Source organism: Pollachius pollachius (genome assembly GCF_949987615.1).
Source record: "Pollachius pollachius genome assembly, chromosome: 2".
NCBI lineage: Eukaryota > Metazoa > Chordata > Actinopteri > Gadiformes > Gadidae > Pollachius > Pollachius pollachius.
Genome location: NC_136935.1, coordinates 43,753,659 through 43,768,252, shown reverse-complemented (window position 1 = coordinate 43,768,252; position 14,594 = coordinate 43,753,659). Strand labels below are relative to the sequence as shown.

General features: G+C 52.6%; 1 protein-coding gene across 1 annotated transcript in view; it reads left to right on the top strand.

Annotated features, from left to right (window-relative positions):
- The window catches only part of LOC307092070 (calmodulin-regulated spectrin-associated protein 3), a gene marked incomplete at its 5' end in the record, with an annotated part of 18,080 nt that extends 8,825 nt beyond the window's left edge, over positions 1-9,255 (top strand). The window contains 12 exons of the mRNA XM_079758954.1: positions 81-220; positions 1,648-1,741; positions 1,834-1,885; positions 2,296-2,357; positions 2,459-2,489; positions 3,044-5,540; positions 5,708-5,847; positions 6,141-6,433; positions 6,673-6,769; positions 7,050-7,174; positions 7,280-7,398; positions 8,022-9,255. Coding sequence (XP_079615080.1) covers positions 81-220; positions 1,648-1,741; positions 1,834-1,885; positions 2,296-2,357; positions 2,459-2,489; positions 3,044-5,540; positions 5,708-5,847; positions 6,141-6,433; positions 6,673-6,769; positions 7,050-7,174; positions 7,280-7,398; positions 8,022-8,354 — 3,983 coding nt within the window. The 3' untranslated portion in view covers positions 8,355-9,255. The remainder of the gene's footprint in view (positions 1-80; positions 221-1,647; positions 1,742-1,833; positions 1,886-2,295; positions 2,358-2,458; positions 2,490-3,043; positions 5,541-5,707; positions 5,848-6,140; positions 6,434-6,672; positions 6,770-7,049; positions 7,175-7,279; positions 7,399-8,021) is intronic.
- Between the last annotated feature and the right edge of the window lie 5,339 nt (positions 9,256-14,594).

Genomic DNA, 14,594 nt, shown 5'->3' with positions numbered 1-14,594 from the left:
TCAACATTCCTCCTCACTGTTTCCCGCCCAATGTTTGTTTGCCTCCTGACCCGCACATCCCCTCCTCCTCCACGGTCCAGAAGTGTGTCTGAAGGATACCATGTCAGTGGCTGACAGCCTGTACAACCTGCAGCTGATCAAGGAGTTCTGCGCCAGCCACCTGCAGAGCTGCTGCCCCCTAGCTGTGGAGGACCTGCTCTACGCCCCGCCGGCACTGCACGTAGGTGGCCCGTCGTGCCCTGCTTCCTCCATCTGTGTGTGCGCATGTGTTGGGGGGGGGGTATGGGGGTGGGGTTGAGTGAGAGACCATGGGTGCGTGTGTGTTTGAGCCTAAGGCTCCGTCTTAATGCACGGCGACTGCGGTCGGTGGTGCTGCTGCAGCTAGTGCAGTTTCTGCTGCAACCCTGCGTGGGCGTTTGTGTGTGTGTGTGTGTGTCTGTGTGTCTGTGTATGTGTGTGTGTGTGTGTGTGTGTGTGTCTGTGTGATGGAAGATGAGAGGGAGGAATTGTACTAGTCGTTGAGTCATCAAGGACTTGGATGGATGAAATGGATGCCAGATTCGAATCCACATGTGATAAAGGCACACTTGCTGACAAAGTGCCATTTACAAACACTTCTCTCGCAGACTCATCTGCGAGGGAATAAACTGCCATTATTACATGATTACGCTTCTGAGGTTGTGCTATTCTGGGAATATACTTGCATATATTGAGAGAGCAATGCCCAAGCACGATTTAGACTGTTAAGATATAATACTATTATCCTTACCCTAAATATATTTACAAAAAATGGATACAGTTTTTATAATTAAAACTGAATGCAGTTTTCTCTCTTTTTTCTTTTAGCTATAAAAGAGGATAATAAAAAAAGCTATGACCTAAAATATTGTCTCTTACCTGTGTGTTTCTGCGAGAACCTGCAGACAACAGGATGTGTCTGCAGACATCGTGGGTTGTAAAGTCTCATCTCAACATCTTCAAACCTCCAGAATGACGTTCTGTGGCATTCCATGATGCCTGGCACGTCACAAAAAATGTACCAGCTGTTGCGTGACAACATCTTTGCTGTTTCAAAAACAACACTTAAACCTGGTGTTAGAAGAAAAAATCATGTCCCTTTATAGGCGTTTTTCCAACATTCCCAGCATGCATCTATCCAGGACCCAAACAATGCTGTGTGGGCAAACAACAGCAGCCATTGCTCACAGCTGTTTAAGTACTTTCATGATAGAGCGCTGTTGCGATCATGGTTGTCAAAACACGCTTGGGGGGCGATACCGTTTAATTAGATCAGCGTGTGAGTGGGAATTCGGGGAACAGTACCCATATGACCCATACTGAAATCACTAGCTAGAAATGATTTTTGTATCTGTTGTGCAAGTGATACCCGTGTGGTTTGTCAATAAATCCGGGAAGTTGGTCAGAGAAAGAGTTCAGAATGCTGCGTGTGGTTTCATTAATCTCTTCACGTATTTCCATCTGTGGTAGATTGGGGAGGCCAGGTGGTTGGACCCATACAGGGTCCGTGTGAGGGGCCACGTGGTTACCACAGGGGCCCCTCATGGTGCCACAGTGTGGGGCCGACACCGAGGCCTTTCTGTGCAAAGACACGTGGACCTGAAAAGGTGTTTTCTCCCCTGGTTTCAGGTGAACATGGTGAGTTTCGTCGCAGAGCTGCTGGATTGGTTCGAGATCCAGAAGCCTGAGTTTGTCCAGCCCAGCCAGCCCCTGGACCTCTCAGGTCTGCGGCTGCTTCCTCTCACCCTGACACCCGCATATTGTCTCGTCATCACTTAAAGACGCATACTGACGTTGGTCTGTGGTGTGTTACAGATGTATCGGGGCTGTTGGATTGTACCAGTCCTGTCAGCGGCATCGGAAACAGGTACGAACAGGGTATACGCACACACACATACAACAACGCGTATACACATGTATACACACACACGCACGCACACGCACGCGCACACACACACGCATACATACACACACACACACACACACACACACACACACACACACACATACAAACACGCATATACACACACATATACATGCACACGCATGCACACACACACACACACACACACGCAAACACACACGCATACAAAAAGACATATATACACGGCACACACTCGCGTACACGTAAACACGTACACATGCACACACACATGCACACACACACACAGATACAAACACCCCCCCCCCACACACACACACACACACACACACACACCAGGGTTTATGCAGTGAATAGGTTGGACTTGTGTGGTGAAGCTGTGGTTTGTCTCCTAGCGGTTCCCCGTCTTTTCTCTTCAAGCAGCCCTACCTGCCCATCTCGTCGCCGATGTCCCCAGGTAAGACCCGGCCAGGGCCCCCCACCCCCCAGTGTTCAGCTGCTCTTGGACAACATGCTTATTGACTGTCGCTTCTCTCCCGTCTTTCGCTGCCAACCCAGAGGGTAAAACATGGGGCAAAAAACAAATCAGGTAGATCCTCCTTCCTCTTCTCAAGGAATAGCTGTGATCCTAGTTCTAGTGTTTCGTGTTTGGGTTTGGTTTTCTCAAACCGTGTCTCTGTTCTGTGCACGATCATCCCCCCCGCGTTGTATTATTCATGCTCTTTGTGTCCATCCATTCATCTATTTATCCATTTATTCTCTAATCGATTCAACTATTGATCCATCCATCCATCCACCCACCCACCCATCCCTCCACCGTTTCATTCATCCATTTAACCATCAACTCATCCTCCCCCCCTCCCCCCCTCCCTCCCTCCCCCCTCCCCTCCCCCCCCGCCCCCCCTCCCTCCCTCCCCCCTCCCCTCCCCCCCTCCCTCCCTCCCTCCCCCCCTCCCCCCCTCCCTCCCCCCTCCCTCCCTCCCCTCCCCTCCCCCCTCCCTCCCCCCTCCCCTCCCCCCTCCCTCCCCCCCTCCCTCCCTCCCTCCCCCCTCCCCCCCTCCCTCCCCCCTCCCTCCCTCCCCTCCCCTCCCCCCTCCCTCCCCCTCCCCTCCCCCCTCCCTCCCCTCCTCCCTCCCTCCCCAGTCGCCCCCTGTCGGCCGTGACCTTCAGCATCCCGTTCGGCCTGGACAGCGACGTGGACGTCGTCATGGGCAACCCCGTCGAGTCCTTCCTGCGCTCCTCCCCCGGCGGCACGGACAGCCTGAGCCGCACGGCGGGGGTCCCGGCCCTGACCCGGGTCCCCTACAGCCCCCCCGAGGACCTCAGCCACCTGGTCAGCGCCTCCCTTCCCTCCCAGCGGGGGCCCTCCTCCCGGGGGTCCCCCGCCTACCCCCACGCGGGCCCCCCGGCCAGAGACCTGTCCACCATCGAGGAGGCGCTGGCGGCAACGCTCCACGCCGCCCCGGGGAGCGGGGGGGCCAGGAAGGAAAAGGAGAAGAAGGGGGCAGACCCTGCGGCAGTGGGCGGAGGAGGAGGACGGAAGGAGCCCCGCTTGCGTCCAGAGGGGGCGCCAGCGGGCTTCTTCCTCCACTCCCCCGAGGTGGGGGACGTCTCAAAGCTCAGCAGCTCCGCCCCCGGCCGCTCCGGGATGTTCCACCGGCCCGTCGGGGGGGAGCCGGCCCCCGGGGGCGAGAGGCGCGGGCGGGGGGACACGCGGGACAGGCCGAGCCGGGCCCCCGACACGTCCCGGGACGACGACTCGGTCCTGCGCGACGGCAGCGTGGACTCCTCCGACGCCTCCGAGGACCTGCCGAGGAACGCGCCGGGGAACCTCCGCCCCCACGGCGGCGCTGGTAACCCCGGCAACAGCGGCGGCAGCCCCCGCATGACGAATTTCGCAGAGCGGCGGGACAACCGACGGAGACAGCCCGCCTCCGAGGAGCCGAGCCAGTCGACCCCGACCACGCCGGGGACCCCGCACACGCCCTCCACGCCGGCGGCGGGGGCCGGGGCCCGCGGGCACCAGGACAGCCCGGACTCCAGGGGCCCCGAGCCGGGCTCCGAGGCCTGGGAGCTGGGGGCCAAGCTGGAGGAGAAACGCAAAAGCATCGAGGCCCAGAAGAGACGCATCGAGGCCATCTTCGCCAAGCACCGCCTGCGGCTGGGGAAGACGGCCTTCCTGAAGCTGAAGAGGGAGCAGGGGGAAGGGGGAGGAGGCGCGGCGGGGGCCCAGGACGACCAGCTCACCCTGGAGGAGCGCCTCACCCGCATGGAGGAGGAGCTGAAGCAGGAGGAGCAGAGGGAGAAGGAGGAGAAGGAGACGAAGGACGGAGGGGAGGGAGCGGGACAAGCGGAGGGAAACGCTGCGGCTCCAAATCCGCCGCGGCTGGAGAAGCAGGTGACGTTCGCTGTGGAGAGCCGCAAGGCGCCGCCGACCGACGGAGAGAAGGGGGCGGAGAAGGAGAAGGAGGCGGAGGAGGAGGGGGAGACGGAGAAGGAGAAGGTGGCGGGGAAGGCAGGGGGCGCTGTCCTGGACGACTACAACGGCGTGGTGCAGAAGCTGAGCGAGGCGCTGCTGTCGCTGCAGAAGGACATGCAGAAGCTGACCGACCAGCAGCAGCAGCTCATGGGCAAGCCCAGGACCACGCCCGCGACCCCTCCCAAAACCCCGCCCCGCACCCCGACCAAGACCCCCGTCCGGACCACCGGCAAGGCCTGGGTCACCCAGCCCTGTCCGGTCCCGGCCTCCCCCGGCTCGCCGTCCCGGCGGGCCCACGCCGTGAACAGCGCCGCCGCCGCCGCCCTGAAGACACCCCTGTCCTCCTCCTGCCCCGCCCCGAAGACCAAGCTCCCTCCCTCCTCCACCGCCCCCCGCAGCCCCAAGCACCACGCCCGGCCGGCCCACCCGACCCAGCCCCGGCCCTCCGAGCTCAAGTTCCCCCCGCTGGCGCGCGTCCTGACCACGGCAAACAACGTGGACAGGCTGCCCCACCTGCGGCGGGCGTCGCCCAGCAAGTGCCAGGTGCAGACCTCCTCCTCCTTCCGCATCGGGGGGCCCCGGACCCCCGTGGAGCCGCCCCACCCGCCGCCCCAGCACGAGGAGACGGCCTCGGAGACGGGCTCCAGCGGGACCCCCACCCAGTTCAGCCTGGAGCTGGAGAACGAGGACGGGGGCGTGCTGGGCGACCTGGTGTCCCTGCCGGGGGTCCTGCGACGGGACCGCTCCGGGACCACGCTGGGCAGCAGCTCGGGGGCCCCCTCGGAGTGCTCCTTCGAGAGCGAGACCCTGTCGCTGTCAGCCGTGTTCGGCGCGGGGGCCGGCGAGGCCGCCCTCGCTGGGGGCAAGGCGTCGCTGTCGTCCCCGGCGGGGCCAGAGGGGGGCAGCGACGAGCCCACCGACGGGGACCACGAGTTCTCCTCGGACTCCATGAGCGACCACACGGAGCCCGCCCTGGAGCCGGCGGGGGGCTCGGAGACCCTGCTCGTACCCGGAGGACCCGCGGAGCTCCCGTTGAGTGTGGTGCTCACGGAGCACCCAGCGGCCGCGGAACCCAGGGAAGAAGTCCTCACCCAGGCCGAGGCTCGGGGATCGGCGGCCGGCCCGACTGCACCGAGGAGTGGAGTAGGATTCGTGTTCGAGGTAAATGTGAAGAACATTCAGATGAAGGGAATGCCTGGAAGACTCATCGAACCCGAGGATTGATGATGATGATCAGTATGATGATGATGGTGTGTGTGTGTGTGTGTGTGTGTGTGTGTGTGTGTGTGTGTGTGTGTGTGTGTGTGTATGTGCGTGTGTGTGTGCAGGAGGAGATGCACAGTGAGGGTGAGATGGCCCAGCGGAGGGCTCTCCTGTTGGAGCGACAGCAGAGACGGGCGGAGGAGGTGAAGGAGAAGAAGAAGCGGAGGCAATGGCACGAGAAAGAAAGTGAAGAGAATGAAAGCAGGTATTGCACGTCATGCCCCCACAAACACAAACGCGCACGCCGGCCCCCTGTCGGGAACGCCATCATTGGTTATTTCCGTTTCTTCGTTTATATTGGTGTGTTTCGGTATTGTATACATACGGTATTGTATATATTATATTGAGTTATTTCTTGCGGTCTCGTGCTTCTGTGTAACACACAAACTCCTCACCAGGGGTCACTAAAGAACTAAATGTTATCTGATAAAAATAATTGTCGATAAGTTTTTGTATTCAGACAATACAAACCGGACCTACCTCGTCACTTCTCCTCAGACCCGGTTCATCTGAGGAGCGGCACAGGTCCCCCTGCCCGACCCCCCCCCCGGCCACTACCTCCCCCTTCCCCACCCCCCCTGGTACCCCCGTCCGCTGGGGGGACTTCACGCGGGGGGAGCACAACCTCAGGCACCAGCTCAAGATCATGGCTGACCTGGGCAAGGTGCTCCAGCAGAAACCAGCCAATCAGGGACGAGCTAGCAGCAAGAAGACCCGCCCCCGAGCCCGGCCACGCAGCGCGTCCCGGGTACAGCCGCCACTGTCTCAGAGCCTGGACAACGGCATTCTGGGTAACGGAGAGATGGAATTGAATGTGTGATTAGGCTTGCACCTCTGTGTTTCTTTACGTAGAGAGTCAGTGGATGACATGACTATTAGAGTTTCGGTCCACATTTTATTATGACTATTTCTTATGTTTTTCTCTCTCTCTCTCTCTCTCTCTCTCTCTCTCTCTCTCTCTCTCTCTCTCTCTCTCTCTCTCACGTGTTATCTGCGGTTGTCTCTCTGCCACTGGTGGCTTCTATCCAAGGCTCCAAGTTAACCAAGGAGTACTCGCACTCCACCCTCAACCTGGCTGCCGGTGAGCCAGGCACCAGTGACAGTGAGCCTGCCAAGAAACCGCCAAGGTACTTTTTAATTATTCTACCACTAGTAACCTGTATGTGATCCCAGAACTGGGATGCCACCGAACATGTACATCGATAGATGTACTCTCCCTCCTCGGCATCTTTTTACCTTAGCCTATCCAAAGGAAAGAGGCTGTCCAAATATGTTTTCAGCGTTCTCCCTCAGTCGTCAGACATAAAAAACATATTGAGAACCAAAGATTTTAAAAGATTTCAAATTTTCGAAAATGTTGCAAAATGATTTGGGTTTTGTCATATTGACGCGTGTGTTTATTCACAGTGCTCCGAATTCGCCTTTGAGGAGTTTGTCGTCAAGCAGACCGATCAATACATCAGTCAATCCAAAGTCACAAACAGACGGCGATGTTTGTCCCAATGGCACACCGCCTGCCCCTGATTACACAGGTACTCTGACATATGTTACATTTTCTTCAGTAATTCAATAAAAAGTCAATAGAAAGAATGAAGCAATGCAGACCAATGAGTGTGTGAGTTGCTGTGTATTTGCAGGTCCAAAGCTCTTCAAAGAGCCCAGCTTCAAGTCCAACAAGTTTATCATCCACAACGCTCTCTCTCGCTGCTGTCTGGCCGGCAAGGTTAATGAGACCCAGAAGAACAAGATTGTTGAGGTAGGAAGTGGTCAGGGTCATTTTAGTACATGTAATTGCTCACTTACCCACAATGCAACACGCACTGTATTGACTGTATTGACCACGCGGCGGGGTGATAAATCAAGAGATAGGATGGAGACAATGAGAAAATAGAGAAAAAAGAGAGTTAAAAAGATGGAGAGAACAAGAATATGAATTGAGAACTAGAAAATCTAGAAAAATAAATAAAAAAGACGATATGGAGAAGACGAGCAAATTGAAAGAATATGGAAAAAAATAGGGACAGAAAATAAATATAGAGGGAACAAGGAAGTATAGGGTTTGGTCTGGGATTAGGTTTTAGGGTTAGGGTTTAGGTTCAGGGTTAGGGTTTGATTTTAGGATTAAGGTTTTGCAACAAGGTTATGTTTTAGGTTCTGGTTTTGGTTTCAGGGTAAGTGTGTCCTTTTAGCGTTTAGTGTTAGGTTTAGCGTCTTAGGCTAAGGGTTCGACATGTAGGCATTGTTGAGCAGTAGCAGTCATGTTCTAAATAAACCAATCTAGCTAAACCCCCATACTTTTCTCACCACACAAATCAAATCCACAGAACGTGCGACAATAGCCTTAACATGTATCCCTCGTCGTTCTCCCCCCTGCTTCAGGAAATGGAGAAGAGTCCGGCCAACCACTTCCTCATCCTCTTCCGTGACGCCAGCTGCCAGTTTCGGGGCGTGTACACCATGAGCCCCGACACCCAGGAGCTCGTCCGGTTGACCGGAGCAGGTCCCAGGACGATCGGCTGCTCCCAGGTGGAGTCCATTTACAAATACAGCTCGGACAGGAAGCAGTTCAGTGCGATCCCGTCCAGGACCGTGGGTATGAGTGTGGATGCCTTCACCATCCCCGGCCCTCTCTGGCATGGAGGGGGGGCAGGGGGGGCCGCTGGGGGAAGCAGGAGGGCCAGCATTACTAAGAAAGTGGCTGTGTCTAAGTGATTGATGATATTCGGTTATTGCGTGACTTTAACGCAGGCCCAAGTGCAATTCACTTGAATTCTTCCAGGAGAGTCATAAGACGCTTGCTGAATCTCTTTGGCAAAACTTGAAAATACATTTCTTACCTGTTTAGGATTCAGGGTTCATGTTAGGCTTCATATGGATTCTACCATTTTTGTTTAGAATTCAATAACATGTATGATTCTGGATAGTATGTCCTGTGTATAGCAGGCCATAGCAGGAATTCATTGGGTTTAAGCACGATTCATTTGAATAATTGGGCCCCACAATGTATGACCATTGGGTGGTCCAAGATTGCCCAATACTTATATCATTATTAGATTTACAGGCAGAAATGCTTGATCTCATGTACTTTTGCTAAGGAAAGTTGCAGTCCTTTTTAAATGTAGGCTTATGGTACACAAACCACTTCCTTCAGAAGAATGAACAGACATTTTTTCAAAACCCCAATATACCTGAAGAAAATACTAGACGTGAATACGTTCATTTATCATTTCATTGAATAAAATGAAAATGGTTTGCTTTAATTTATTGATGTGGAAGACAGCGTTCCACGTCATGAATAATTATGGGGAAAATGGACCTCTGCGAGTCTCAAAAATCTCTCTTCCAGAAGCTTCTAGTGGTATCACGATGGTTAAATGGCGTCGGCTTTATACCTTACACCAAACACGGTAACCACACCTTTAAATGCCTTCAAAAGTCAGAATGAAAGACAGGACTTTTATTTTCTACATTCTTTTTTCTTTTTAAGATTCCCAGTGAACAAAACGCGTCCAGGCGATGTCACGGATGTGTTTTTCTTGCTGTATCAAAGCCTTTCAGAGCGTCTTTTCAGAACGCTTTGTGGACATCTAATTCAAAGGCTGAATGGTTTGTAACCAACCACATTGGTAGACAAATATCCAAGGTTGCATTTAAACATCTTGATGCTGTTACCAAGTTGTTTAAAAGTACATGGGGAGGGGGGGGGGGCATAATCAGAGAATGAATGAAAACAGCAACATGGAAGCACATCTTTTTTCATTATTGTTTTTTTTTCCTAAATGATTGACAGCCATATTCATTGGAAAAAATGTTTTGTGAATAGAGGGAGATTTGTAAATATGAGCGGTGAAAGAGAGGACCTCCTGAAGCATGAACCGGGGTCAGGCAAGACTGTTTCACCATGTTTTCACCGGTGATCGAATGTGTGTCTTACAGGCTGTCTGGGGAGGAACAGTGAACTCCAAAAGGCTTATCTAGGTTAGCAACTGTGCACAATTTCACGCTTTGATTCAGTGAAGGAATAGGACATCAACTAAATGTATCCCTGATAAGCTTCTGTGTAAATTGTCTCACTGAATTAAATGGATCGAGCATATTCCGTCTGTCTCTCTCTTTAATGTCCAATTGTTTCTTCTACCATGGCTCTTCATGTCATCAGGTTGTCAGCGTTCCTACCTTCTTTTGTGTTATAGCCACAAGAAACAATAGCAACAACATAAATATCCAAACCTGAAACATTGGATACTTGTGTATGTCCATATGTATACTAACAGCGGTCAATAATTATATTAAAATATATAGATTCGGATTCGGGATAGGTACAAATATTTCTGAAATATTATCGATAAGGATTTGCGTTAGCCTTTTAGTCTTAAGGCACCAGTAACGGCATAATTCCACAATTGTTTTATTATTTTATTGCATTGTACATAAAACATGAAGCTCAGTGGTGTACACTTTCCAAACTAATCACTAATGCAGAGTGCTGTAACAGCTTCACCATGGGTGGTTGGGGCATGGCACCACAGTTCCACATACAAGCATGAAGTGAACTGGGCATCAGATTTGAGATTGTCTTTCTTAACAGGGGCCCCGTTGATTGATGTGACCCCGGTTGTCTCATATGTGCAAATCAATCAAATTCAAATTACACGAAGACAAGAAAACCAGCATCAAAAAAACAACTGAAGCTCAGTCAAGTATTGAGGAAGTCCAAATTGAATCTGATGAAATGTGTTTTATGAATTTGTATCCAAAGAACTGTGTAATTATAGGCACTTTCGAGTGTAATTTGCTTATTGAAGATGGATGAAGAGACAATGCAAAACGATACGAGGAACAGTTGAGAGTAAATATGTAGGGCAGTTCTGAAATGCGCTGCATGTTTAAATTAAACAGTGCCAAGAAATCCCAATGAATACTTGTTACATCGCTTTGCAAAAACCACAAAAGTACATAACTGATGAAGAGAAGTTGTCTATTACGCAGCAACACCTGACATAAGGAAAGCCCACACAGACAGTAAAAGCCATATAGCATGAAAAACTTCACAACTCAATAGCTCACACCATGGAGATGCCTTTCGAATGACCTCCAGTATAGAATGCTACCAGTAGTTAGACTAGCATGTATCTTACACATAGGAATACGACTAACGAAAGCAAATGCGTGCCTTAATGTTTTGTCAATTCCAAACTTACACTATCAGCAATGCCATTAAGTACTTCTTGCTTAAATGAATCCTATTAAGGTGCTATCGTGACCTCCCATTTGTTCCTGTTTATTCAAATTCAACACAGGTTCTCTCTTCAACAGGTCGGTGTGTAAATATGCGATGCCATGGGACAGGTGTCTTAGTATTTTCTATGAGCCATGTGTACAGAGCTGTGATGTAACATGGAGTTACGCATTGGCTAAATGCGACTAGGAGTAGATGGGACAGATACACATTAACACAGAAACTAGGCAGGTAAGCGGGGCACAGACAAACATTAAGCAGAAACTAGAAGGTTTCCCAAGACATTCTTTCCTCCTTCCCCACCCCCCATTCCTCTGATTGTTACACTTCCACCCCTCTATCATCTATCACGGACCGGCTCGGTGGCGTTGCTACTGAGTGTCAGGTAGCTTAACCTCCAGATCCTCGTCTACCTGTGCCTCTGCGTAGCCCTGAGCCGTATCGTTCCAGGGGCCGCTGTCATTCTGGAGCTCACTACCGGTCTGGGAGCCAGTAGCGGTCTCTGGAGAAGTGACAGTGTGTGAGTCGTTTACATTCTGGGGGCCGGTAACCGTTTGAAGTTCGCTCACATCCTGGGCCCCGGTAACGGCCTGCTGCTCGCTATCATTCTGGGCCCCTTTAACACTGTCCAGACCAGTAACAGCCTGGGGGTCACCAACATTCTGGGGGCCCGTCACGGTTTGTGACGTACTATCATTCTGGGGGCCTGTAACCATGTGTGCCATACTTACATTCTGGGGCCCCGTAACGGTGTGTAACTCACTCACATTCTGGGGCCCCGTAGTGGTGGTTACCTCACTCACATTCTGCGGCACCACTACGGTGTGAGACTCACTCACATTCTGGGGCCCCGTGGCGGTGCTGCTGATACCAGTAAAGGTTTGGAAGTCTGTGACATTCTGGGGCCCCGTGAAATTCTGGGACCCGCTGGCGGTCTGGGGCTCCAGGGAAGGGCTGACAGAGGAGTTGGCGGATGACGGCTCCACGGGGCTCTGAGCGGAGGCGAAGGGGGGGGTGAACACGGCCCCCCGTGTTACCGGAGAGGGAATCTTAGCGGGCAGGTTCAGAGAGGACCCAGAGGGGGCGCTGGAGGGCAACACTGTGGAGGCGGAGTCTGAGGGCGGGGGGGCCGAGGCCCGGGTGGAGGCGGCGGAGGGCTTTGCCGGGGAAGCGCGGAGTGCGCGAAGGGCGGCGGCAAACGGGGCCGCCGTGGGGGAGCCGGTCAGGGCCTTCCCGGTGGGCGTGGCCGTGGGTGTGTGTGCCGGGGTGGGCTCCTGGGGGTCCGTGCACACTGGCTCCCCCTCTGCGATGTACCACACCTCGTTGTGCCTGTTGGTCAGCTTTAAGGGACTAGACAGGAAGGCAGGCAGGCAGAGACGCAGACACACACACACACACACACACACGCACACACACACACACACACCCGCACACAGTTAGATTGAGTTCCAAGACTGAGAATATTTAGAGAGTGACACGACACACTAATTGGCTCTTGTGCAGATGTTGACTAAAAAAAGCAGAACGTGGCTTTATTAAAAGCTATAGCAGCATGCCTGGTAGGCAGATGCCTTTGCTTTGAGGATTATGAGTTTGAATCCATGTGAGGCTTATTTTATGTATTTGCTGGTTATTTTAGTTAACATCGTCCATTATGTTATAACGAGTTAAGTAGTTGGCTCATCTGTACGGTTATAAAGGATTTATGATGGCCATGACCTGTACTGTATGTGTCTGACATGGTTCCCTTCAGGTGTCAGGTCAGTGGTATACATAGGAAGGGGTTTTGGAGTGTGGTGAAGGACTGATGGGACATGTTCAGCTCTGTGTGTGTGTGTATGTGTGTGTGTGTGTGTGTGTGTGTGTGTGTGTGTGTGTGTGTGTGTGGGCGTGTGGTACCTGTCGTAGCCCACGCCGAAGTGGTACGTGTGGTTGTAGGAGGCCCGGACGCGGTCCAGCTCTTTGGTCAGCAGATGAGCGTGCAGCCTGGAGGTGACCGACAGCATCCAGCCGCCGTAGCTCCGCACGTAAACGTCCATGTCGGGCATATCCGTGAAGTACAGCTGGGAGGGGGAGAGGGAGAAAACCCTTACTGGTTTCATCCACATAGGCATACCCAGACAGACAGACAGACCCAACCGGGTCAAAGGCAGATGAAGGATAAAGGTGTTTCACCATGGTTACGTTGATGGCTAGGATGCTCCACACTCCCAATTGAACTTCACCCGAGGGTACATTTGTTATTAACTCATTTGATCGGATTGGAATCTTAGGTAAAGATGTCTTAAAAGTAGTATATGGTCAGTGCTAACACCTGAAATGTGTTTGTTTTACTTCACATTAGAAAATGAAGGGATCCCAGTTATCACGATAGGAGAAATAATTCCCGATTTTTAAAAACCGAACATGGCCCTAGATTTATTACATTACTTCATGATCACGATCATATTCCATTGGGAGCCACATTGACACATTTGACCTTGCAGTGCAGCAGTAGTAAAGGACACAATCCAACAGAAAACGTGTGGACATCCACTGTTTCAAACAACTGCATCATTGTTTGAAACATAATGTCCTGTGACACCAAAGCTACAAACAGTGTGCTGTTGTCAATTACATCTCTCGGTCTCTCTCTCTGTCTGTCTGTCGTTCTGTCTGTCTTCTTGGAAAGCAGACGACCCAGACGGTCCTTCGACAGGGAGACCTGTGCAGAGGCTGCTTATGGATAGCCACTCATAGCTAACGGAGTACACTTGCCTTGTCATTGGTCGGCTTGGGCGGCTTCTCCTGATAGGCTGCAGGCAGCGGGAAGTTGAGAGTGTAGACCGCTGGTTCCCACATCTTGGTTTCCTCTGGGATTTTGACCAGGACTGGGGTGGTCATCTCCATCTGCACACCTACACACACACACACACACACACACACACACACACACACACACACACACACACACACACACACACACACACACACACACACAACACACACAAACACACACACAAAACCAAAAAAGGAAAGGTCGACATCCTTGCTTTAGTGATTCCTCCTAAAGGAGTTAAAGGGATGCAAGTGATTGACCAAACTCCAACAAACCCGACCACCGCCTCACCTTCCTCGTTGGCTCCGGTGATGTACTGGAAGAGCCTCCTGAAGGCCATGGCCGCCCCGACACCCATGAAGTACGCCTCGGCATCGGTGGACACCCAGCGGGTGGGGCTGTAGTGCCGCACCTGTGGGAGCACACCCAAGCACGTTGAAGTGCAATCGGAGCCGTCTGCATTGTGATGGAGTGGTCACTCTCTCTGTGTGTTTCGATTGGATGGGGACTGGAAGGGGGGGGTGGGGGGGGAACTCACTTCATATTCGTCTGTTTTGCACACCAGCTGGTACTCCAGGCACTCCTTGGACTCAGTGCAGAAGCTGTTGTTGGTGCTCGGTCTGTAACGCCAAGAAATGAGTCAGCTATATCCTCCACCACTCTGCAGGGATATCACTGGCTGCTGCACATACTCCCGGCCTGTGCTGTGTGTGAGCGGATGTGTGTGTCTGTGTGCAGAACCCCTGAAGGAACCAAAAAGTGTATTACAGAACGTGTGCATGGACTCACCCTACGCTGCCTTCGGCTGAAGCAGACAGTACCAGCAGCATCAGGAAGGGCGAGAAGGTCCTACACAGACACACAGACCTTGAACAATGATGTCATTTTAAATCCT